Here is a 24650-nt window from a genome sequence, read left to right as displayed (position 1 = left end):
AATAACAAGATTGCTACAACTCCCCGTTCTCAGACCAATCGTGGCCATCTCCACTCTTGGTCGTTTGAACTTGATTAACCTTGTTTATTCGAACCCATCTAACCCTGTCTGTTTTGTCCAACCAGATGGCAGAGATTCGTCACGCCTATGTCATCTTCAACAACACACTGCTGTGCTGACTATTATCATCTTCCATTATAATTTGCTGTATATTTTATTAACAATGAATTCAGTAGTCATACCAGCATGTCTTCAGATGACGTCTTTATTATTTCGTGTAAAGGTAAAATAGCCTACTTGAAATTCAATGGAATTTGCAAACCTCTTCTTGCACAATTTACAAATAAAATATATAAGAAATATATATCAGATACGAATTTGGACATGGTTGGTGTTTTATTATTTTAATCTCAAGAACATTGTTGTCATTATGCCAAGGTCCAATACGGAACGCAAATGACCACTGCGTATAGAATTTGCTCCCACACGGACACATTTACCATTCATTAGCTACGTAGCGGCGATGGCAGCTCTGAGGACGGTGAGTCCAAAGATCACTCTCTTATATCGCTATTGTCTGTTTATCTCGATCGTCTCTGTAAATAGTTAACAATGCGGGGCTAATGTGTTGAACAAGTACGAGTTAATGGACCTCCACTATTTACTTGTTTAACTGATGTGCTACTAGTCCGCGCTGCTTTACCTTCAGTCTATCAGCTGCACAGGCGCAGCTAGCCAAGTAATGTAATGTTAGCTAGCAGCTACTGCTTTTGGTGACGTTATTCATGTTGGCAGTGTCGACATAAAGCCTGCAGTCACAGATTAATAGGCTCAAAGGTGTCTTTGCGCCAGTATTCGGAGCGGGGGTGATAAATAAATGTGTGGCGTAAAAATACGATCTTTTACAGATTTTCATTGTTATGCAAAATAACAATGCAGCAATGAATATTTAGGGTGGATTACATTATTCAGAATCTTTAGCCAGTCAGAAACTACAGATGTAAGCTTTAAAATGTGAAGGGTGTTTTTTACGATAACCAGACAGGCCAAAACATACAGTACCAGTCAAAACGTTTGGACACCTACTCATTCAAAGGTTTTAATTTATTTTTACTATTGTAGATTTTCTACATTATAGATTAATAGTGAAGACATCAACTATGAAATAACACACATTATGGAATCATGTAGTAACCTAAAAAGTGTTAAACAGATAAATATATTTGAGATTCTTCAAAGTAGCCTCCCTTTGCCATAATGACAGCTTTGCACATTCTTGGCATTCTCTCAACCAGTTTCATGAGGTAGTCACCTGGAATACATTTCAATTAACAGGTGTGCCTTGTTAAAAGTGAATTTGTGGAATTTATTTCCTTCTTAAGGCGTTTGAGCCAATCAGTTGTGTTGTGATAAGGTAGGGGTGGTAAACAGAAGATAGCCCTATTTGGTAAAAGACCAAATCCATATTATGGCAAGAACAGCTGAAATAAGCAAAGAGAAACAACAGTCCATCATTACTTTAGGACATGAAGGTCAGTCAATCTGGAAAATTTCAAGAACTTTGAAAGTTTCTTCAAGTGCAGTCGCAAAAACCATCAAGTGCTATGATGAAACTGGTACTCATGAGGACCGCCACAGGAAAGGACGACCCAGAGTTACCTCTGCTGCAGAGGATAAGTTCATTAGAGTTAACTGCACCTCCGATTGCAGCCCAAATAAATGCTTCACAGAATTCAAGAAACAGACATATCTCAACATCAACTGTTCAGAGACTGCATGAATCAGGCCTTCGTGGTGGAATTGCTGCAATGAACCAACTACTAAAGGACATCAATAATAAGAAGAGACTTGATGAGACCAAATTTGAGATTTTTGGTTACGACCGCCGTGTCTTTGTGAGACGCAGAGTAGGTGAACAGATGATTGCCGCATGTGTGGTTCCCACCGTGAAGCATGTAGGAGATGTGATGGTGTGGGGGTGCTTTGCTGGTGACACTGTCAGTGATTTATTTAGAATTCAAGGCACACTTAACCAGCATGGCTACCACAGCATTCTGCAGCGATACGCCATCCCATCTGGTTTGGGCTTAGTCCCACTATCATTTGTTTTTCAACAGGAAATAACCCAAAACAAACCTCCAGCTTGTGTAAGGGCTTCCAATTCATCCCAAAGTTGTTCGATGGGGTTGAGGTCAGGGCTCTGTGCAGGCCAGTCAAGTTCTTCCACACCGATCTCAACAAACCAGTTCTGTATGGACCACACTTTGTCATGCTGAAACAGGAAAGGGCCTTCCCCAAACTGTTGCCACAAAGTTGGAAGCACATAATCGTCTACAATGTCATTGTATGCTGTAGCATTAGATTTCCCTTCACTGGAACTAAGAGGCCTAGCCCGAACCATGAAAAACAGCCCCAGACCATTATTCCTCCTCCGCTGAACTTTAAAGTTGGCACTATGCATTGGGGCAGGTAGTGTTCTCCTGGCATTGGCCAAACACAGATTTGTCCGTCGGACTGCTGGTGAAGTGTGATTCATCACACCAGAGAACGCGTTTCCACTGCTCCAGAGTCCAATGGCGGCGAGCTTTACACCCCTCCAGCCGACGCTTGGCATTGCACATGGTGATTTTAGGCTTGTGTGTGGCTGCTCGGCCATGGAAACCCATTTCATGAAGCTCCTGACGAACAGTTCTTGTGCTGTCGTTACTTCCAGTGGCAGGTTGGACCTCGGTAGTGAGTTTTCCAACCGAGGACAGACGATTTTTACACGCTTCAGCACTCGGCGGTCCTGTTCTGTGAGCTTGTGAGGTCTTCCACTTCGCGGCTGAGCCGTTGTTGCTCCTAGACGTTTCTACTTCACAATAAGAGCACTTACAGTTGACCGGGGCAGCTCTAGCAGGGCAGGAATTTGATTAACTGACTTGTTGGAAAGGTGGCGTCCGTGGTGCCACGTTGAAAGTCACTGAGCCCTTCTGTAAGGCCATTCTACTACCAATGTTTGTGTATGGAGGTTGCATGGCTGTGTGCTCGATTTTATACACCTGTCAGCAACGGGTGTGGCTGAAATAGCCAAATCCACTAGTTTTGAAGGAGGGTCCACATACACAAAAAAAGTATGTAAATGTGTATTTTATTTATTTATTTATATATATATATATATATAATTATTAGTGTATTTACAGCCTACTGCTTTGCTCCAGCTGTCCCTTAGACACAGTGCAGGTACTGAACACTGTGTGTGTGTGTATATATATATATATATATATATATATAATTATTAGTGTATTTACAGCCTACTGCTTTGCTCCAGCTGTCCCTTAGACACAGTGCAGGTACTGAACACTGTGTGTGTGTGTATATATATATATATATATATATATATATATATATATATAATCGTCACGCCAGACACGTGTGGTGCTTTACATCTATCTAGAAGAGGGACAACATTGTCACCTTGGTTGAGAAGGCAAGTTTCCAATGTGGGAGTAGATTGTATTACAAGGCTCTTAGTAGGTTATTTGTCATAATGTGAATTCTGGTAGCCTATATTCTTTTAACTTTACCGGGATTATTAAATGTAATGTTTTCTCTTGTTTATTAGGCACTTCATGGACGGTTCATTCAAGCCATCCCCTACTCTGTGGGGTCGTTGCGGTTTGCCAGCTCATTCAAGGTAATATATTAAGGAGAAGTAATGACCAGACACCTGAGCCAGTTTCCTGAGTCATTGTATTACTCTCTATTGTCTGAGTCATCACAACCCCCAACACAGGAGGTTTTTAGGAGCTTGGCATGACTCTAAGGCACAGCTGTTTAATAGAGGCCTGCTGAAGCTTGTTTACAGGCAGAAGTGTCATTTGGCACCAGTCCAGTAGCCTACCAGTCAGCCCAGGGGTCTTTTGATCTAACTTTTTCTTAGTCCACCACGTGACTCTGTACCCTTTCGTCCCTTCTCTCATTTCCTTGTGCTTTGATTATTTAATTCAGTTTAATTGAAGTGCTTAATTGGCTCCCAAGACCACCATTAATTTCCGCTCCAAGCATGCCCTTTCATTACAATAAAGAAAATCATTGTGTTCGGCCCTCGGTCTGTTCCTTTCCCCTCCTCGTCTGTCTGTCCGTCTGTCCGTCTGTCTCTTCTGCTCCACCCCTCTTCCTCTCTCAGGCCGCAGACCTCACTATCGAGCGCAACACTGCAGGGAAGCCCAAGCCAGACCCCGCCTCCCTGGTGTTTGGCAAGCAGTTTTCAGACCACATGCTGACCATCTATTGGTCAGAGAAAGAGGGCTGGAAGGTTCCTCAGATCAAGCCCTTTCAGAACCTGTCGCTGCACCCTGCCACCTCTGCCCTGCACTACTCCATAGAGGTGAGAGAAGGAGCCGTAGTGCAGACATAGGAGACATTTGGCTGTTAGCCTCGTAAAACCAGACAGACATAGGAGACATTTGGCTATGTTAGTCTTGTAAAACCAGACAGACATAGGAGACAGTGCAGACATAGGAGACATTTGGCTGTTAGCCTCGTAAAACCAGACAGACATAGGAGACATTTGGCTGTTAGCCTCGTAAAACCAGTTAGACGTCGCAATAGTTCACATTCTGTTTCAAAAACAAAATGTGAGCGCAGCGGTCAATTTTCCTGACGAGGCTAACACTGTCTTATTAAGACGTCTGTCCTTGATACAAGTCACCTAGCTTATTTCAGAGATGGTTCATTCTGCCAGATGTATGAACAGTATGTCTGCGTCTGTCTCTCTCAGCTGTTTGAGGGCATGAAGGCGTTCAGAGGGGTGGACAACCACATCCGTCTGTTCAGACCCAACCTGAACATGGAGAGGATGCACCGCACTGCTGACCGCAGCTGTCTTCCTGTGAGTCTCTCAGACCTGGTCCTGAACAACCCACTCAACTGAACCAAGTAGTTACAGGTCCTCTGTCCCTCCCGTCTCTGTGTAGTTGTTTGATAAGGTGGAGCTGTTGGAGTGCATCAGGAAGCTGGTGGAGGTGGACCAGGAGTGGGTCCCCTACTCCCTAGATGCCAGCCTCTACATCAGACCCACCTACATTGGGATTGAGGTGAGCACTGCTCCCCCTCTCGCAGACACAGGAGACAGTCTCCATGATTTCACATTTGGTGAGGGGGGCAGGTAGCCTAGTGGTTAGACCTTTGGGCCAGTAACCGAAAGGTTGCTAGATCAAATCCCTGAGCTGACAAGGTAAAAAATCTGTCGTTCTGCCCCTGAACAAGGCAGTTAACCCACTGTTCCTAGGCCGTCATTGTAAATAACAACTGGTTCTTAACTGACTTGCCTAGTTAAATAAAAACAATTATCATACCAATTTTTTTAACCATCTACACTTAGCCCTAGGTAGTGACATAGCGCTGTCACTGTTTCCTCCAGTAACACCCCTCTCCTTCCTCCCCTCTCCCCCTCCTGGCCTTAGCCTTCCCTGGGTGTGTCGAGGGCCAGCCAAGCCCTACTATTTTGCATCGTGGGTCCTGTAGGGCCCTACTTTACCACAGGGGCCTTCAGCCCAGTCTCTCTGCTGGCAGACCCAAGCTATGTCAGGGCCTGTAGAGGGGGGGTCGGAGCCTACAAGATGGGGGGGTGAGTATCACACTTTAACACACACACTTCCAAGTAGAAGTGACTCAATTTGCGAAAGCAACAATGGGTTTATGAAGATGGAATTATGAAGATATGGTCTGACTCTGGGGCCCCAAGTTTACTTCTGAATGGAGACAGCTTGAGGCTTATAATGTAATTGTTTAGCTATTTTAACCATGCACATTCCTCTAGATTACAACATGTTGGCTGCATGTTAGCTGAACATGAACTTAATGTCCTGTCTGTCCTCTGGTAGCCATGTTGCTTTCACCTCTCTCACAAGGTCAGCCCCCCCCCCCCCCCCCAGCAGGAGGAGCTGTTTATGAGGGTTGTGTGTTTCCAAGGGAGCTGCCTGCTGAAATTAAATATTCCACCATCCCTCCTCTCTCCCATGTCTATTCCTCCCTTTCACTCTCATACTTTGTCTCTCTCCCTCTCTCTGTCAGTAACTATGGGCCGACTATATCAGTGCAGAATGAGGCTATAAAGCAGGGCTGTCAGCAGGTCCTGTGGCTGTATGGAGAGCAGGAGGAGATCACAGAGGTCGGCACTATGAACCTCTTCATCTACTGGACGAATGAGGGAGGAGGTCTGTTTCACTGTCTATAGTCTGTACAGTGCCTTCAGAAAGTATTCACAGCCCTTCACTTTTTCCATATTTTGTTGTGTTACAGCCTGAATTTAAAATGGATTACATTGAGATTTTATCACTGGCCTACACACAATAGGCCAGTGATAATGTCAAAGTAAAATGAATTACAAATTAAAATCCGAAATGTCTTGAGTCAATAAGTATTCAATCCCTGGCAAGCCTACATAAGTTCAAGTCACATAAGTTGCATGGACTCACTCTGTGTGCAATAATAGTAATCAACATGATTTATTAATGACTACCTCATCTCTGTACCCCACACATACAATTATCTGTAAGGTCCTTCAGTTGAGCAGTGAATTTCAAACACAGATTCAACCACAAAGACAAGGGAGGTTTTCCAATGCCTCGCAAAGAAGGGCACCTATTGGTAGATGTGTAAAAATGTAAAAAGCAGACATTGAATATCCCTTTGCGCATGGTGAAGTTAGTAATTACACTTTGGATGGTGTATCAATACACCCAGTCAAACAAAGATGCAGGCGTCCCTCCTAACTCAGTTGCCGGAGAGGAAGGAAACCACTCCGGGATTTCAACACGAGGCCAATGGTGACTTTAAAACAGTTAGAGTTTAATGTCTGTAATTAGGAGACAACTGAGGATGAATCGACAACTATGTAGTTACTCCACAATACTAACCTAAATGACAGCGTGGAAAGAAGGAAGCCTGTACAAATACAATGTGCTTGTTTGCTTAGTGTCTGACTGGACTGTCAAAATAGGCTGTCAGTGCTTCCCCTGTTGGTTGTTAATGTTTTTGTTCAACTTGAAATGGTTAATTCTGTTCAACTCCAAACGGTGTATACAGTGGAGGGGGGGGGGGGAAGAGTATTTGATCCCCTGCTGATTTTGTACGTTTGCCCACTGATAAAGAAAGGATCAGTCTATAATTTTAATGGTAGGTTTATTTGAACAGTGAGACAGAATAACAACAAAAATATTGAGAAAAACGCATGTCAAAAATGTTATAAATTGATTTGCATTTTAATGAGGGAAATAAGTATTTGACCCAGGTGTCTTTTATACAGGTAACGAGCTGAGATTAGGAGCACACTCTTAAAGGGAGTGCTCCTAACCGCAGCTTGTTACCTGTAAAAATGACACCTGTCCACAGAAGCAATCAATCAATCAGATTCCAAACTCTCCACCATGGCCAAGACCAAAGAGCTCTCCAAGGATGTCAGGGACAAGACTGTAGACCTACACAAGGCTGGAATGGGCTACAAGACCATCGCCAAGCAGCTTGGTGAGAAGGTGACAACAGTTGGTGCGATTATTCGCAAATGGAAGAAACACAAAAGAACTGTCAATATCCCTCGGCCTGGGGCTCCATGCAAGATCTCACCTCGTGGAGTTGCAATGATCATGAGAACAGTGAGGAATCAGCCCAGAACTACACAGGAGGATCTTGTCAATGATCTCAAGTCAGCTGGGACCATAGTCACCAAGAAAACAATTGGTAACACTACGCCGTGAAGGACTGAAATCCTGCTGCGCCCGCAAGGTCCCCCTGCTCAAGAAAGCACATATACATGCCCGTCTGAAGTTTGCCAATGAACATCTGAATGATTCAGAGGACAACTGGGTGAAAGTGTTGTGGTCAGATGAGACCAAAATGGAGCTCTTTGGCATCAACTCAACTCGCCGTGTTTGGAGGAGGAGGAATGCTGCCTATGACCCCAAGAACACCACCTCCACCGTCAAACATGGAGGTGGAAACATTATGCTTTGGGGGTGTTTTTCTGCTAAGGGGACAGGACAACTTCACCGCATCAAAGGGACGATGGACGGGGCCATGTACCGTCAAATCTTGGGTGAGAACCTCCTTCCCTCGCCAGGGTATTGAAAATGGGTCGTGGATGGGTATTCCAGCATGACAATGACCCAAAACACACGGCCAAGGCAACAAAGGAGTGGCTCAAGAAGAAGCACATTAAGGTCCTGGAGTGGCCTAGCCAGTCTCCAGACCTTAATCCCATAGAACATCTGTTGAGGGAGCTCAAGGTTCGAGTTGCCAAACGTCAGCCTCGAAACCTTAATGACTTGGAGAAGATCTGCAAAGAGGAGTGGGACAAAATCCCTCCTGAGATGTGTGCAAACCTGGTGGCCAACTACAAGAAACGTCTGACCTCAGTACTTGGTGGCAATCACAAAGTCATGTTTTGCAGAGGGGTCAAATACTTATTTCCCTCATCAAAATGCAAATCATTTTATAACATTTTTGACATGAGTTTTTCTGGATTTTTTTGTTGTTCTGTCTCTCACTGTTCAAATAAACCTACCATTAAAATTATAGACTGATCATTTATTTGTAAGTGGGCAAATGTACAAAATCAGCAGGGGATCAAATACTTTTTTCCCTCACTGTAGATGATGTATGTGAGTAAGAGTACCTGTTTGTATGCAGAGAGAGAGTTGCTGACTCCTCCTCTAGATGGCATCATTCTCCCAGGAGTCACCAGACAGTCTCTGCTGGACCTGGCCAGAGAATGGGTAAGTAGGGGAGGAAGAGGGAGGTTATAATGGGAAAAGATCAAAGTTATTTGAGAACGGATAGAGAGGATTTAAGACCAGTGTAATCTATTGACATAGAAGACAGGAGATGGTTAGCAGAATTATTTTATTGGAATTACAGTGATGCACAGTCATACGGACTTGTTTTGTTTCCTTCAGGGAGAGTTCAAAGTGACAGAGCGCACAATGGGCATGAAGGAGCTGCTCGGTGCTCTGGACTCAGGCAAGATTACGGAGGTGTTTGGTGCCGGGACGGCCTGTGTTGTCTGTCCCGTCGGCAGCCTGCTCTACAAAGGGAAGGTAACCACAAGTCTTGGTGTATTTACATTTTTCTGAAACCCTTTTGTTTTGCCCTCAAACAAAATGCTCCAGATTATATTGTCTCTCCCCTCCCTCAGACCTACCAAATTCCTACAATGCAGAATGGTCCAGACCTGGCCAAGAGATTCCACAAAGAGCTGACAGACATGCAGGTAAGCAGGTCTGCCCTAATGCTTGGTTTGACCCTTTAAACAGAGTACTTCCCTCCGATATTAATTTCAACTAAATACATTTTGTCTGCTCTAAGCAACAAAATAAAGATGATGCTCTTTTTTTTTGTTTCCACTCTTCACTTCTCCTGGCGCCATCCACTCCTCAGTATGGCCGGAAACAGAGTGAATGGGCACCACTGGTCGTTTAATTGGCAGTTTGCACATGCCAATCATATCGCGACCAGTCCCCCGCTCCATCTTCAAGACCAGTAGCTTCAGCACAACCCATAATGCACTCCTTCTGATAGGCTGGCTGACAGGCAGAGATGAACAGGTCACGTCTGTTACTCTTGGTGTTTGTGCGGGGACTTGTAAAGGGATAGGCTTAGTCTGTCATTCAAATGTTACAACTTGCATGGAATACCGACAGTTACACAATACTGTATAAGTAATGCTGCGAAACGGCCGCAGCTTCGGTTCAACCAACCTAGTCTTGTCTGTATTAGGAACAAAGTCTTTTTCCTATTCAGTCCTTTATCATACTGTAGCACAGGTGACAGTAGAAATCGTCCTCCAAGCTTTTTAATAAACACTACATGAGATCGTCTGTAGGGTTGTCCGTGCTATTAGGGACAACTGATGTATTGTTGTAATAGTTTAAATATGCAATACGCACAACTATTGTAGGGGATTACTGGTAAGTTATATTGCTCATTTGCAATATAGGATGAACTTTTTACAGGTACTTAATAGGAACAATTGAGTCTGTTAGACATTTTCACTGGCTGACATCATAAGGAATGTGTTGACTGTACTGTTATTGTTAAGTGACTGTAGGAACAGATCAAAACCACGTCACAGGATGTATTACTTTCTAAATGTCACTATATAACCTGAGGAAGTACAATATGATTTCAACAACAAAAAGTATTTTTAGAACATATATATATATATATATCTATATCTCAGGCCAGGAATACAAATGGCCTTAATATACTTAAGCAATAAGGCCCGAGTGGGCGAGGTATATGGCCAATATACCATGGCTAAGGGCTGTTCATATGCGGAGTGCCTGGATTCAGCCCTTAGTCGTGATATATTGGCCATATACCACAAACCCTCGTGGTGTCTTATTAAGCAATAAGGCACGAGGGAGTGTGGTATATGGACAATATACATTTTAGTCATTTAGCAGATGCTCTTATCCAGAGCAACTTACAGTAGTGAGTGAATACATTTCATGCTTTAAAAAAAGTCTTTATTTTTTGTATTGCCCCCCCGTGGGAATCGAACCCACAACCCTGGCGTTGCAAACACCATGCTCTACCAACTGAGCCACAGGGAAGGCCGAGCAGAAGAGGAGGAGCTGTAACGGCTAAGGGCTGTTCTTAGGCACGACCCTAAGCCGTGGAATATGGGCCATATACCACAAACCCGAGGTGCCTTATTGCTATTATAAACTGGTTACCAACTTAAATAGAGCAGTAAAAATACATGTTTTGGTATACGGTCTGATATACCACGTCTGTCAGCCAACCCGTGGTATACGGTCTGATATACCACGTCTGTCAGCCAACCCGTGGTATACGGTCTGATGTACCACGTCTGTCAGCCAACCCGTGGTATACGGTCTGATGTACCACGTCTGTCAGCCAACCCGTGGTATACGGTCTGATGTACCACGTCTGTCAGCCAACCCGTGGTATACGGTCTGATATACCACGTCTGTCAGCCAACCCGTGGTATACGGTCTGATATACCACGTCTGTCAGCCAACCCGTGGTATACGGTCTGATATACCACGTCTGTCAGCCAACCAGTTTATAATGTAGACTTCAGAGTACGAGAGAGACCACGTTCAATAGATGTTATAGACTGACTTCTGCACTAGGTTATGTGTAATCATTATGTAAACTTAAGGTAACAATGAGTAGTTCTTTTTTGTCTGTGGGTTTTTCTTGTCAATTGGAACAACCATTGTCCCAATTATTAACTGTATATCCAGGTTTATGTCCTCACCCTGCTGCTTTCCTTTCTATTCATGTATTTGACTATTTCATATCACTTGGTTCTCTCCATTCCTCCCCAAGTGCCTGACCGGGTGTGTGGACTGTTGTTGTCCTGTGGATCTAACTTGTTTTTAGTGGTTGCACTAGGCTATCCTGCTAGATCTTTGTGTTTTTGTTGTTTGACATTGTTACTAGATTTTTACAATAAACTCCATCTGTATTCCATTGTCTGACTGGGTGTGGTTTTGCTGAACTATTTGTACTGCTTGATGCTCATGCACTTTACTCGATTAAAACTTAAATCTCCCATTGTCAGTGTAGTGCCTTCTCAGTAATAATGAACGAACCACACACACCATCGTAATGTATGACTTGGGCCATTGGACAGACTTTATTACAATCACCGATTCTACCGTACAGGATTGCAATTTCAATACTAAGAATGACAAAACTATAGAATAGCACGATTATAGAACACTAAATAGTGACACCTTTAGAATACACATTCCTTATAAACGTTAACTTAAACTTAAAGATATCTAAATTAGTCTTGTCAAGCATAATTTACATTTCTTTGGCAACTTAATTTTGTTCTGAATATTTTTTCTTCACTAAAAACATTTCACCCAAAATGATCTGCATACATAATCAGAAATTCTATATATAAATAGATGGTTCTACCAAATTCTGTTTAGAAACAGGAAAAGACCATCTCAGACATGATATAAACTCAGTCAAAAGCTTTGGCGCAGTGCCAACCCCTAAGAATAGCATTTGGTTGAAAGATTGCAATTGAGATCATACCTCTATCAGAACATGCTGATAGCAGGCCAGGATTAGATCCCCAGGCTGGATTTAACTGATTCTGTACTGAGATGGGATAGATGAGCGGCAATAGAAAGGTGTCTGTTGAGTTCACTAGGGGGACTGCTATCAGTGCCTGGCCCTCTCACTGGCTCTGGTCTTCAGTGGGACAGTCCTCCTCGAACAGGGCCAGGGTGTGCTGCCCCAGGGGGTTGTAGAGGAAGGCGTCCACCTCTCCCCCACCATTACTGGTCTTCTGGAAGTGGATCTCCAGTAGGTCCTGCAGGTTCTCCTGCTCCATGATGGCAGGGATGCCAGTCAGCAGCACAGTACGCCCACACGCTGACAGCCGTGTCTGGGAGAGGGGCGAGGGGTCAGATTGGAGGATATCGCCTTACTGCAGACAGCTTCTAGACACTACTGGTTAGACTAGCTTGTCTGTAAGTCCCAAACAATGAGTTGAGCACCTATTATCTAGTGTATTGAGTTTTTCCAGGTGAGGTTATGTGGAAACCAACATGTAAGCATGTACATTACTTTAGCTTAACCCTGAAATTCTAATTGTATGACAATCCCATTGTAGCTGTAACTTTTAACCTAATTTGAATGGGCACAACCACAGACTGATACTGTACAGTTTATAACATTGCTCTCTGAATTGATGATTTCACTAGGCATAAAGGTATTTCTGCTGATAGTGTAGCTTGCTTATTTTATAGCCTGGTTATCATGGAGTTAAAGGGATAAACTCACGACCATGAACATGAAATCTGCTTACCTGGAAACTTGTGATCTCTCCGTTCAGAAATGGAGTCACCTTCACACTGTGCTTCCTCCCCTTCTCAAACTCCACATCGTGGTACTGCTTGTCAGTCAGGCCTTTGGCAACTGTGGTAAACAATGCACAGTATGCTCAGTTAATCAAAAGTTGTACATTTCTCATTATATAAAGTCAGAAAGAATGGACAGAAATAACAGTATGATGAAAATTCATTAGTCTGAGCTTTTTCCCTTTATGAAGAAAACAACATTTTCTGACAGGAACTTGACTTGCGTACTATTGTTTTCTGTAAAAGTGATGACCACGTTGCCAGAATCGTGCAGCATGTCAGAGTCATCCACCTCCCCCCCTCCATTCTTTCTCTTGGCAAAGTGGATCTCCAGTTTGTCGAGCAAGCGGTCCTCCCCGACCTTCTTGGGCAGGTTGGAAACCAGGATACGGCGGGAACATACCTCTGTGTCCATCTGAGGTAGAGAGACCGGTGTGCACACAGACACTGGTTCACACAAAGGAATGCATACAAATGAAATAAACTAACTAGATGTAATCCAAGTTATTCTGCACATGACAGAATAACTTGGATCTTCCTGACACCTAAACACTAGTGAATGGAGATGGGTCTCTGTTGTTGTACCTCTACTTGATAGGGCACCAGCAGCTGTACGAGCTTGGCCTCCAGAGTGATGGCACAATCCTCGCCCAGATCCACCTTATGCTCCCTCAGGCTCAGGATCTTCTGGGCCACTGTGGAGGAAAGGCGGTATAATAACCACCAAAATAAAATAGGTGCTAGACAGAGTGAAGGTTTCGGCCTTACCTTCCTCATCCTCAAAAGTGATCAGTGCAGTGCCCTCCTCCATTGGATACACTATATGTGGCTTCACATCAAAATTGAGTGTGTTTGCGCCATCACCCGTCACTCCAGTGAACACAACCTTCTTTTCAGGCACTGCAGCAGTAGACACCTAAAACCAAGAGAGACAATCTTCAATAGTCAACTAAATCTCAACACACCTACGACAGTACACAGCCACACCAAGACTAATAATACAGGTCCTTAGTTTTGGGGTGTGGCCCTACATCAGTCTGCTGCTTGAGGTGGTGGGTGCTCTCCTCCTCAAGCTGCAGTTCTTCCTCTGCTCTCTGGATCTCCCTCTTCAGTCTGCTCTCCTCATCATGCAGGGCGGCGATCTTCTTCTGCAGAGAAACATTACTCCTATTAGTCATTCAGGCAGAATCCAAAACCTCTATCAAGACCTCTCTCAACCCTGCAAAAAGCCACTAAGTATAGGATAAGCAAAATATAGCGATATCCTAAGAAAAATGTTAATTCTAGTGTTGATCTTCGGTTTAGTGGTTTGAGAGAGTAAGTCATACCCTTTCAGAGTCTACATCCCTGGCTTGGTTGTTGTCATCCTCTTCCAGACATATCCTCAGTTTGACTATGCGCTGTCTGAACTGTTTAGCAAGGTCCTCCTGGTCATCCCTGGCTCTGGACAGGTCCTGCTGCTCCTTCAGCAACTGATTGTGTTGAACCTGAGAACACAGATTCTATGAGGCCCTTGAGCCATAGGCTACACTCACAAACCAACAGGATTAAATATTATACAGTAGACAAAGCCATATATATATATATATATATATATATATATATATATATACACACACACACACACACACACACACACACACATATATATATATATATACATACACAATTGAAGTCCGAAGTTTACATACACTTAGGTTGGAATCATTAAAACTCTATTTTCAACCACTCCACAAATTTCTTGTTAACAAACTATAGTTTTGGAAAGTCGGTTAGGATATCTACTTTGTGCGTGACACAGGTCATTTTTCTAACAATTGTTTACAGACAGATTATTTCAATTATAACTCACTGTATCACAATTCCAGTGGGTCAGAAGTTTACAAACACTAAGTTGACTGTGCTTTTAAACAGCTTGGAAAATTCCAGAAAAATGATGTCATGGCTTTAGAAGCTTCTGATAGGTTAATTGACATCATTTGAGTCAATTGGAGATGTACTTGTGGATGTATTTCAAGGCCTACCTTCAAACTCAGTGCCTCTTTGCTTGACATCATGGGAAAATAAAAAGAAATCAGCCAAGACCTCAGAAAAAAAATTGTAGACCTCCACAAGCCTGGTTCATCCTTGGGAGCAATTTCCAAACGTCAGAAGGTACCACATTCGTCTGTACAAACAATAGTACGCAAGTATAAACATCATGGCCGTCATACCGCTCCGGAAGAAGATGCATTCTGTCTCCTAGAAATTAACTTACTTAGGTGCGAAAAGTGAAAATCAATCCCAGAACAAGAGCAAAGGACCTTGTGAAGATGCTGGAGGAAACAGGTACAAAAGTATCTACAGTATATCCACAGTAAAACGAGTCCTATATCAACATATCTTGAAAGGCCGCTCAGCAAGGAAGAAGCCACTGCTCTAAAACAGGCATAAAAAAGCCAGACTACGGTTTGCAACTGCACATGGGGACAAAGATCATACTTTTTGGATGAATGTCCTCTGGTCTGAGGAAACAAAAATAGAACTGTTTGGCCATAATGACCATCATTATGTTTGGAGGAAAAAGTGGGAGGCTTGCAAGCCGAAGAACACCATCCCAACCGTGAAGCACGGGGGTGTTTTGTTGCAGGAGGGACTGATGCACTTCACAAAACAGATGGCATCATGAGGCAGGAAATTTATGTGGATATATTGAAGCAACATCTCAAAACATCAGTCAGGAAGTTAAAGCTTGGTCGCAAATGGGTCTTCCAAATGGACAATGACCACAAGCATACTTCCAAAGTTGTGGCAAAATGGCTTAAGGACAACAAAGTCAAGGTATTGGATTGGCCATCACAAAGCCCCGACCTCCATCCTATAGAAAATTTGTGGACAGAACTGAAAAAGCGTGTGCGAGCAAGGAGGCCTACAAACCTGACTCAGTTACACCAGCTCTGTAAGGAGGAATGGGCCAAAATGCACCCAACTTATTGTGGGAAGCTTGTGGAAGGCTACCTGAAACGTTTCACTCAAGTTAAACAATTTAAAGGCAATGCTACCAAATACTAATTGAGTATATGTAAACTTCTGACCCACTGGAAATGTGATGAAAGAAATAAAAGCTGAAATAAATCACTCTACTATTATTCTGACATTTCACATTCTTAAAATAAAAAGTGGTGATCCTAACTGACCGAAGACAGGGCATTTTTAGTAGGATTAAATGTCAGGAATTGTGAAAAACTGAGCTTAAATGTATTTGGCTAAGGTGTATGTAAACTTCCGACTACACACATACATACACACACACACAGTGGCTTGCTAAAGTATTCACCCCCTTGGCATTTTTCCTATTTTGTTGCCTTACAACCTGGAATTAAAATTGATTTTTTGGGGGGTTTGTATCATTTGATTTACACAACATGCCTACCACTTTGAAGATGCAAAATATTTTTTTATTGTGAAACAAACAAGAACTAAGACAAAAAATGTTTTAAACTTGAGCGTGCATAACTATTCACCCCCCCCCTTCCCCCCCAAGTCAATATTTTGTAGAGCCACCTTTTGCAGGAATTACAGCTGCAAGTCTCTTGGGGTATGTCTCTATAAGCTTGGTACATTTAGCCACTGGGATTTTTGCCCATTCTTCAAGGCAAAATTGCTCCAGCTCCTTCAAGTTGGATGGGTTTCACTGGTGTAGAGCAATTTTTAAGTCATACCACAGATTCTCAGTTGGATTAAGGTCTGGGCTTTGACTAGGCGATTCCAAGACATTTAAATATTTCCCCTTAAACCACTCAAGTGTTGCTTTAGCAGTATGCTTAGTGTCGTTGTCCAGCTTGAAAGTGAACCTCCATCCCAGTCTCAAATCTCTAGAAGACTGAAAAAGGTTTCCCTCAAGAATCTCCCTGTATTTAGCGCCATCCATCATTCCTTCAATTCTGACCAGTTTCTCAGCCTCTGCCGATGAAAAACATGGGGATGCTGTTCTCGGGGTGATGAGAGGTGTTGGGTTTGCACCAGACATAGCATTTTCATTGATGGCCAAAAAGCTCAATTTTAGTCTCCTCTGACCAGAGTACCTTCTTCATATGTTTGGGGAGTCTCCCACATGCCTTTTGGTGAACACCAAATGTTTTTGCTTCTTTTTTTTCTTTAAGCAATGGCTTTTTTCTTGCCACTCTTCCCTAAAGCCCAGCTCTGTTGAGTCTACGTCTTAAAGTGGTCCTTTGTTGCCTCTCTGATTAATGCCCTCCTTGCCTGGTCCGTGAGTTTTGGTGGGCGGCCCTCTCTTGGCAGGTTTGTTGTGGTGCCATATTATTTCCATTTTTTAATAATGGATTTAATGGTGCTCCGTGGGATGTTCAAAGTTTCTTATCTTTTTTTATAACCCAACCCTGATCTGTACTTCTCCACAACTTTGTCCCTGACCTGTTTGGAGAATTCCTTGGTCTTCATGGTGCCACTTGCTTGGTGTTGCCCCTTGCTTGGTGGTGTTGCAGACTCTGGGGCCTTTCAGAAGCGGTGTATACATACTGATATCATGTGACAGATCATGTGACACTTAGACTGCACACAGGTGGACTTTATTTAACTAATTATGTGACTTCTGAAGGTAATTGGTTGCACCAGATATTATTTAGGGGCTTCGTAGCAATGGGGGTGAATATAAGCACGCATCACTTTTCCGTTTGTATTTTTTTGAAACAACAATTTTTTTCATTTCACTTCACCAATTTGGACTATTTTGTGTATGTCCATTACATGAAATCCAAATCTATTTAAATTACAGGTTGTATTACAACAAAATAGGAAAAACGCCAAGGGGGATGAATACTTTGCAAGGCACTGTATATATATATATATATATATATATATATATACATACATACACACACACACTGCTCAAAAAAATAAAGGGAACACTTAAACAACACATCCTAGATCTGAATGAAAGAAATAATCTTATTAAATACTTTTTACTTTACATAGTTGAATGTGCTGACAACAAAATCACACAAAAATAATCAATGGAAATCCAATTTATCAACCCATGGAGGTCTGGATTTGGAGTCACGCTCAAAATTAAAGTGGAAAACCACACTACAGGCTGATCCAACTTTGATGTGATGTCCTTAAAACAAGTCAAAATGAGGCTCAGTAGTGTGTGTGGCCTCCACATGCCTGTATGACCTCCCTACAATGCCTGGGCATGCTCCTGATGAGGTGGCGGATGGTCTCCTGAGGGATCTCCTCCCAGACCTGGACTAAAGCATCCGCCAACTCCTGTACAGTCTGTGGTGCAATGTGGTGTTGGTGGATGGAGCGAGACATGATGTCCCAGATGTGCTCAATTGGATTCAGGTCTGGGGAACGGGCGGGCCAGTCCATAGCATCAATGCCTTCCTCTTGCAAGAACTGCTGACACACTCCAGCCACATGAGGTCTAGCATTGTCTTGCATTAGGAGGAACCCAGGGCCAACCGCACCAGCATATGGTCTCACAAGGGGTCTGAGGATCTCATCTCGTTACCTAATGGCAGTCAGGCTACCTCTGGCGAGCACATGGGGGGCTGTGCGGCCCCCCAAAGAAATGCCACCCACACCATGACTGACCCACCGCCAAACCGGTCATGCTGGAGGATGTTGCAGGCAGCAGAACGTTCTCCACGGCGTCTCCAGACTCTGTCACGTGCTCAGTGTGAACCTGCTTTCATCTGTGAAGAGCACAGGGCACCAGTGGCGAATTTGCCAATCTTGTTGTTCTCTGGCAAATACCAAACGTCCTGCACGGTGTTGGGCTGTAAGCACAACCCCCACCTGTGGACGTTGGGCCCTCATACCACCCTCATGGAGTCTGTTTCTGACCGTTTGAGCAGACACATGCACATTTGTGGCCTGCTGGAGGTCATTTTGCAGGGCTCTGGCAGTGCTCCTCCTGCTCCTCCTTGCACAAAGGCGGAGGTAGCGGTCCTGCTGCTGGGTTGTTGCCCTCCTACGGCCTCCTCCACGTCTCCTGATGTACTGGCCTGTCTCCTGGTAGCGCCTCCATGCTCTGGACACTACGCTGACAGACACAGCAAACCTTCTTGCCACAGCTCGCATTGATGTGACATCCTGGATGAGCTGCACTACCTGAGCCACTTGTGTGGGTTGTAGACTCCGTCTCATGCTACCACTAGAGTGAAAGCACTGCCAGCATTCAAAAGTGACCAAAACATCAGCCAGGAAGCATAGGAACTGAGAAGTGGTCTTTGGTCCCCACCTGTAGAACCACTCCTTTATTGGGGGTGTCTTGCTAATTGCCTATAATTTCCACCTGTTGTCTATTCCATTTGCACAACAGCATGTGAAATTTATTGTCAATCAGTGTTGCTTCCTAAGTGGACAGTTTGATTTCACAGAAGTGTGATTGACTTGGAGTTACATTGTGTTGTTTAAGTGTTCCCTTTATTTTTTTGAGCAGTGTATATATATATTTTATTCTGCAATTCAAATCAAACTTTGTATTTGGCGCATGTGACAACAGGTCAACATAGACCTTACCGTGAAATGCTTGCTTAACCAACAATGAGAAAGAGTTAAGAAAATATTTACCAATTATAAAAAGTAACAATAAAATAACAATAAGGAGGCTATATACAGGGGGTACCGGGTCAATGTGCAGGTTAGTCGAGGAAATGTGTACATGTAGGTAGGGGTAAAGTGACTATGCATAGATTAACAGCGAGTAGCAGCACTGTAAAAACAAATGTAAATAGTCCTGGTGGCCATTTCATTGTCTTATGGCTTGGGGGTAGAAGCAGTTAAGGAGCCTTTTGGTCCTAGACTTAGCGCTTGGGTACCCTTGCCGTGCTAGCAGAGAGAACAGTCTATGACTTGGGTGACTGGAGTCAGACAATTTTTTGAGCTTTCCCAATTAATATCCTTTCTTTGGTCAAATATACCTTGCATTTGCTGATAGCATTTAGGATTCCATTCAAGGTGTTCTGTGATCCCTGGGTGTCTGTCATCAAGGAGAAATCCTGAAAAACAATTCCATTCCATTAGGTCAGGCCTGTTTCTAAAAATGATAGAGGACTCACTGAAGATGGGGTTCCCTCTTACCTCATCACACATGACTGTCGAAGAAACTGACGCTAATCTGTAAAGAGTATAAAATGTCGTGGAAAATGTGAAGTAGGCCCAATTTATAATGAAAAAGAGCTGTCACGGATCAAAAGACCAATTACTGGAAAAAATATCAGAGTTGGGCTGGCTGTCTAAACGCAGCCAACGTCTCCAATGACTAGTGTAGGCTACACTTTATAAAATGATAAGTAGTATGAAACAATCTAGTTTAAAGCTTTCGGTATTCATATAGCTACACATTCCTTTTTGAGTCGGCCCAACTATCAACGCGTCCAAGTACCATTGACCGTTCATTTGGAGTCTTTAATAAAAAAGTATGACTCTTAACACATATCCAATCTATTTTAAATTAAAACATTCATTTAGTTACGATTTTATAGAAGACAAAGCTGAGTCAATCACTTACTGTAGTTAGCTGTTGTGTAATGGTACGTCTTTTTCTTTCAGTTTCTGTTTCTTCAATCCGACACGACCGAGGTAAAGACAGTTTCAAATTGGATATTCGACGGATAATCGCGCTTTCAAACCACTTGAGCCACAGACTCCAAATAAGTATCATGATGTTGGAAAAATTGCGCACACCATTGCACAGGTCTTATTATCACGATTTGGACATTAATTCGCTTTCCAAAGCTAATAAACATCTGGAAATGTGAGCAGCATTTTGTATTCCAAGTTGAATTAGTTAGGGAGCGTAAACAAAGTACAAACTTTTTTACATTCAAATTTCAATAGCTCCTTGGTCATGTGACCTACTGACTTCAAACAAGGTTCAGAATGTCCACTGAAAACCCTTCTATATTGCACACCCTTTAGTTTGTCAATTTTCATCTCACAGGATTTTACATGCATTTTTCAAAATGTAAAGTTTCAATAGCTCCTTGGTCGTGTGACCTAGTGACTTCAAACAGGTTCACTCAGTGGCCCTACACATTGCACACCCTTTAGTTTGTCCATTTTTATCTCACATGGTTTTACATGAATTTTTCCAAATTTAGAATTTCAATAGCTCCTTGGTCATGTGACCTAGTGACTTCAAACAAGGTTCAGAATGTCCACTCAGTGGCCCTACACATTGCACACCCTTCAGTTTGTCCATTTTCATCTCACATGGTTTCACATTAATTTTTCAAAATGTAGAACTTCAATAGCTCCTTGGTCATGTGACCTAATGACTTCAAACAAGGTTCAGAATGTCCACTCACTACCCTTCTATATTGCACACCCTTTAGTTTGTCCATTTTTATCTCACGTGGTTTTACTTGAATTTTTCCAAATGTAGAATTTCAATAGCTCCTTGGTCATGTGACCTAGTGACCTCAAACAAGGTTCAGAATGTCCACTGACTTTACCTTCATATCGCACACTCTGATGTTTGTCTACTTTCATCTCATGCTATTAGACTTAAATCTGTAAGCTTTGCAGGCCTTCATTTTACATGGGTGTTAAAAACATTTTTTTAAAGTCAACAAATGTTCCATCCTCGCAATAACTATCTTTCACATGGACACTGAAAAGATCCACAAATGTTGTTCAAACAGAGGTGCTTAACGGAAGGCGCACAGGTAGGCCTCATGAAAAACAATGTTTCATATGCTCTTTTTAATCACAGTAATAGGCAGTGATTTGTCAGTCACAGTGAGCTTGATAAGGTGAAAGAATCCTTTCCATAGCATCACTTTCATATACTGTACATTAAGACAAATCCTTCTACGTTGAGTATTAGAATGCAGTTTACATAACCTGATAATGACTTGATATTTGAGTGCATTCACAACAAGCCACCTGCAGACAACTTACAAAATGCAATATTGCATTTGAGGGTTCGTTTTTCTGATGAAAATAGTTATTTGATGCATGGCCTACTATTTCTAACTGGGAAAATAAATTCCTACGTCTTTTGTGAGTAAAATCCTTTTTCCAAAATTGATTTAGGTACATTTTTGTGAAGAGGTATGGGGGTTGTGATATGGGTCATTTAATAGTAAAATCATTTAAGGGATCAATACATTTCTATATTGCTTCCCCGGTATCTGCATGAACCATCAGGCCAAGTGTTTTTGGTTGACCCTGCTGGACAGAAAGAGAAGGAGGAGTCGGAACACGCTGCATTCAAATTCAGGTCTTAGTTATTCCATTGTACTGGATCTAATACATATTAGCATTTTACATACATTCATAAGTGTAATACTTTTTTATGACATACTGTGAAAAACTCTCTTGGCTGCTGGCTCTGTCACTTTCAGACATGCGCAGAGCAGACTTGAACCAAAGGGGTTCTCTGTAAAGAGAGAGAAATCCAAAAGGCACAGGCACACCACTTGACTTTCAATTGGCACCGTTGACCTGTATGTATTCTCTCCTGATTGGCTCTGTGGTGCACAGTCTGGCAGTCTGACTAAAGTGCCAGAGGTATGAGGAGAGATCCTCCTTTGTATTTATGGGAACAAATATTTCCTAACACTTTGGATCCTATTCTTGGACAGTTAGAAGACACAATGCATCAATGCAAAAACAAAAAGTATTACTAATTACTGTCCATGAGTAACCTCAACCTTGTGGGTCAATGGGTGTTTGGGCCAATACAGTGCCAACTCAATTCTACCACTGGCTAGTCTCTCATGCCCTTATGAACAGGGACACAGGGCAATAGTTTTTAATCTAAACCAGCCCTTTTTTACTGGAGTACACTAACCCCTAATTGGGGCTCTTTTCTTGACACATAGTAGCAGTTTACCAGATAAGAAGCCAAGAAGATCAAAAAGTAGATTATTGTAAGGGTGTATTAGGTCCTGTGCTGGCCCCATTGTCATATCCATTCTGGATTCTGAGTGGTAAAATCATAGCTGAAAAATGCCTCTATGTATGTGTATACATTTTCCCCCAAGACAGAACTGCCAAAGGGGGTGGAGTTGCAATCTACTGCAGAGACAGCCTGCAGAGTTCTGTCATACTATCCAGTTCTGTGCCCAAACAGTTGGAGCTTCTACTTTTAAAAAGCCACCTTTCCAGAAATAAGTCCCTCACTGTTGTCGCTTGTTACAGACCCCCCTCAGCCCCCAGCTGCGCCCTGGACACCATATGTGAATTAATCCCCCCCCCCCCCCTATTTATCTTCAGAGTTTGTACTGTTTAGGTGACCTAAACTGGGATATGCTTAACACCCCGGCCGTCCTACAATCCAAGCTTGATGCCCTCAATCTCACACAAATGATCAAGGAACCTACCAGGTACAACCCCAAATCCGTAAACTCGGGCACCCTCATAGATATCATCCTGACCAACCTGTCCTCTAAATACACCTCTGCTGTCTTCAACCAGGATCTCAGCGATCACTGCCTCATTGCCTGCTTCCGTAATGGGTCCGCGGTCAAACGACCACCCCTCATCACAGTCAAACGCTCCCTAAAACACTTCAGCGAGCAGGCCTTTCTAATCAACCTGGCCCGGGTATCCTGGAAAGATATTGACCTCATTCCATCAGTAGAGGATGCCTGGTTATTCATTAAAAGTGCTTTCCTCACCATCTTAAATAAGCATGCCCCATTCAAAAAAAGTAGAACCAGATATAGCCCTTGGTTCACTCCAGACCTGACTGCCCTTGACCAGCACAAAAACATCCTGTGGCATACTGAATTAGCATCGAATAGCCCCCGCGATTTGCAACTTTTCAGGGAAGTTAGGAACCAATATACACAGGCAATTAGGAAAGCAAAGTCTAGCTTTTTGAAACAGAAATTTGCATCCTGTAGCACAAACTCCAAAAAGTTCTGGGACACTGTAAAGTCCATGGAGAATAAGAGCACCTCCTCCCAGCTGCCCACTGCACTGAGGCTAGGAAACACTGTCACCACCGATAAATCTACGATTATCGAGAATTTCAATAAGCATTTTTCTACGGCTGGCCATGCTTTCCACCTGGTTACCCCTACCCCGGTCAACAGCTCTGCACCCCCCACAGCAACTTGCCCAAGCCTCCCCCATTTCTCCTTCACCCAAATCCAGATAGCTGATGTTCTGAAAGAGCTGCAAAATCTGGACCCCTACAAATCAGCTGGGCTAGACAATCTGGACCCTCTCTTTCTAAAATTATCCGCCGAAATTGTTGCAACCCCTATTACTAGCCTTTTCAACCTCTCTTTCGTATCGTCTGAGATCCCCAAAGATTGGAAAGCTACCGCGGTCATCCCCCTCTTCAAAGGGGGAGACACCCTAGACCCAAACTGTTACAGACCTATATCTATCCTACCCTGCCTTTCTAAGGTCTTCAAAAGCCAAGTTAACAAACAGATCACCGACCATTTCGAATCCCACCGTACCTTCTCCGCTATGCAATCTGGTTTCCGAGCTGGTTATGTGTGCACCTCAGCCACGCTCAAGGTCCTAAACAATATCATAATCGCCATTGACAAAAGACAATACTGTGCAGCCGTATCCATCGACCTGCTTTCGACTCTGTCAATCACTGCATACTTATCGGCAGACTCAACAGCCTTGGTTTCTCAAATGACTGCCTCGCCTGGTTCACCAACTACTTCTCAGATAGAGTTCAGTGTGTCAAATGGGAGGGCCTGTTGTCTGGACCTCTGCCAGTCTCTATGGGGGTGCCACAGGGTTCAATTCTTGGGCCGACTCTTTTCTCTG

At 43.1% G+C, this 24650-nt stretch overlaps 2 protein-coding genes across 4 annotated transcripts; one reads left to right on the top strand and one right to left on the bottom strand.

Moving 5' to 3' along the window:
• Positions 1-452: 452 nt before the first annotated feature.
• On the top strand, positions 453-10019 carry LOC115203019 (branched-chain-amino-acid aminotransferase, cytosolic-like). Its single transcript, XM_029767293.1, has 11 exons — positions 453-541; positions 3605-3676; positions 4169-4369; positions 4763-4873; positions 4959-5078; positions 5448-5611; positions 6058-6200; positions 8671-8756; positions 8937-9077; positions 9176-9250; positions 9418-10019. Exons 1-11 carry the CDS (start codon positions 524-526, stop codon positions 9457-9459), a joined length of 1173 nt encoding a protein of 390 aa, XP_029623153.1. The 5' UTR covers positions 453-523; the 3' UTR covers positions 9460-10019.
• A 1601-nt stretch (positions 10020-11620) lies between these two features.
• On the bottom strand, positions 11621-20590 carry LOC115203008 (interferon-induced 35 kDa protein homolog). 3 transcript variants are annotated; one of them, XM_029767261.1, is made up of 11 exons: positions 20413-20588; positions 20243-20307; positions 19983-20019; positions 19823-19900; positions 14222-14380; positions 13925-14041; positions 13662-13809; positions 13479-13588; positions 13122-13308; positions 12842-12951; positions 11621-12418 (listed from the first exon to the last, which is right to left on the bottom strand). In XM_029767261.1, exons 1-11 carry the CDS (start codon positions 20563-20565, stop codon positions 12209-12211), a joined length of 1374 nt encoding a protein of 457 aa, XP_029623121.1. In that variant the 5' UTR covers positions 20566-20588; the 3' UTR covers positions 11621-12208. The 3 variants fall into 3 exon arrangements, with proteins under 3 accessions (XP_029623121.1, XP_029623141.1, XP_029623130.1); XM_029767281.1 differs by lacking the exon at positions 20243-20307 and having other exon boundaries at positions 20413-20513; XM_029767270.1 differs by lacking the exons at positions 19983-20019; positions 20243-20307 and having other exon boundaries at positions 20413-20590.
• Between the last annotated feature and the right edge of the window lie 4060 nt (positions 20591-24650).

Source organism: Salmo trutta, chromosome 1 (assembly GCF_901001165.1).
Source record: "Salmo trutta chromosome 1, fSalTru1.1, whole genome shotgun sequence".
In the NCBI taxonomy this organism is placed as follows: domain Eukaryota; kingdom Metazoa; phylum Chordata; class Actinopteri; order Salmoniformes; family Salmonidae; genus Salmo; species Salmo trutta.
This window is presented reverse-complemented; position numbering and strand designations above follow the sequence as displayed.

Coding starts and splice junctions, on each gene's coding strand:
- LOC115203008 (XM_029767261.1), bottom strand. CDS start 20,565: ATGATACTTATTTGGAGTCTGTGGCTCAAGTGGTTTGAAAGCGCGATT. Junction 14,381..19,822: donor ATGCTATCAGCAAATGCAAG/GTATATTTGACC, acceptor CTGTGTTCTCAG/GTTCAACACAATCAGTTGCT. Junction 13,309..13,478: donor TGGTGCCCTATCAAGTAGAG/GTACAACAACAG, acceptor TCTCTACCTCAG/ATGGACACAGAGGTATGTTC.
- LOC115203019 (XM_029767293.1), top strand. Junction 9,078..9,175: donor GCCTGCTCTACAAAGGGAAG/GTAACCACAAGT, acceptor CCCCTCCCTCAG/ACCTACCAAATTCCTACAAT. Junction 9,251..9,417: donor AAGAGCTGACAGACATGCAG/GTAAGCAGGTCT, acceptor TCCACTCCTCAG/TATGGCCGGAAACAGAGTGA.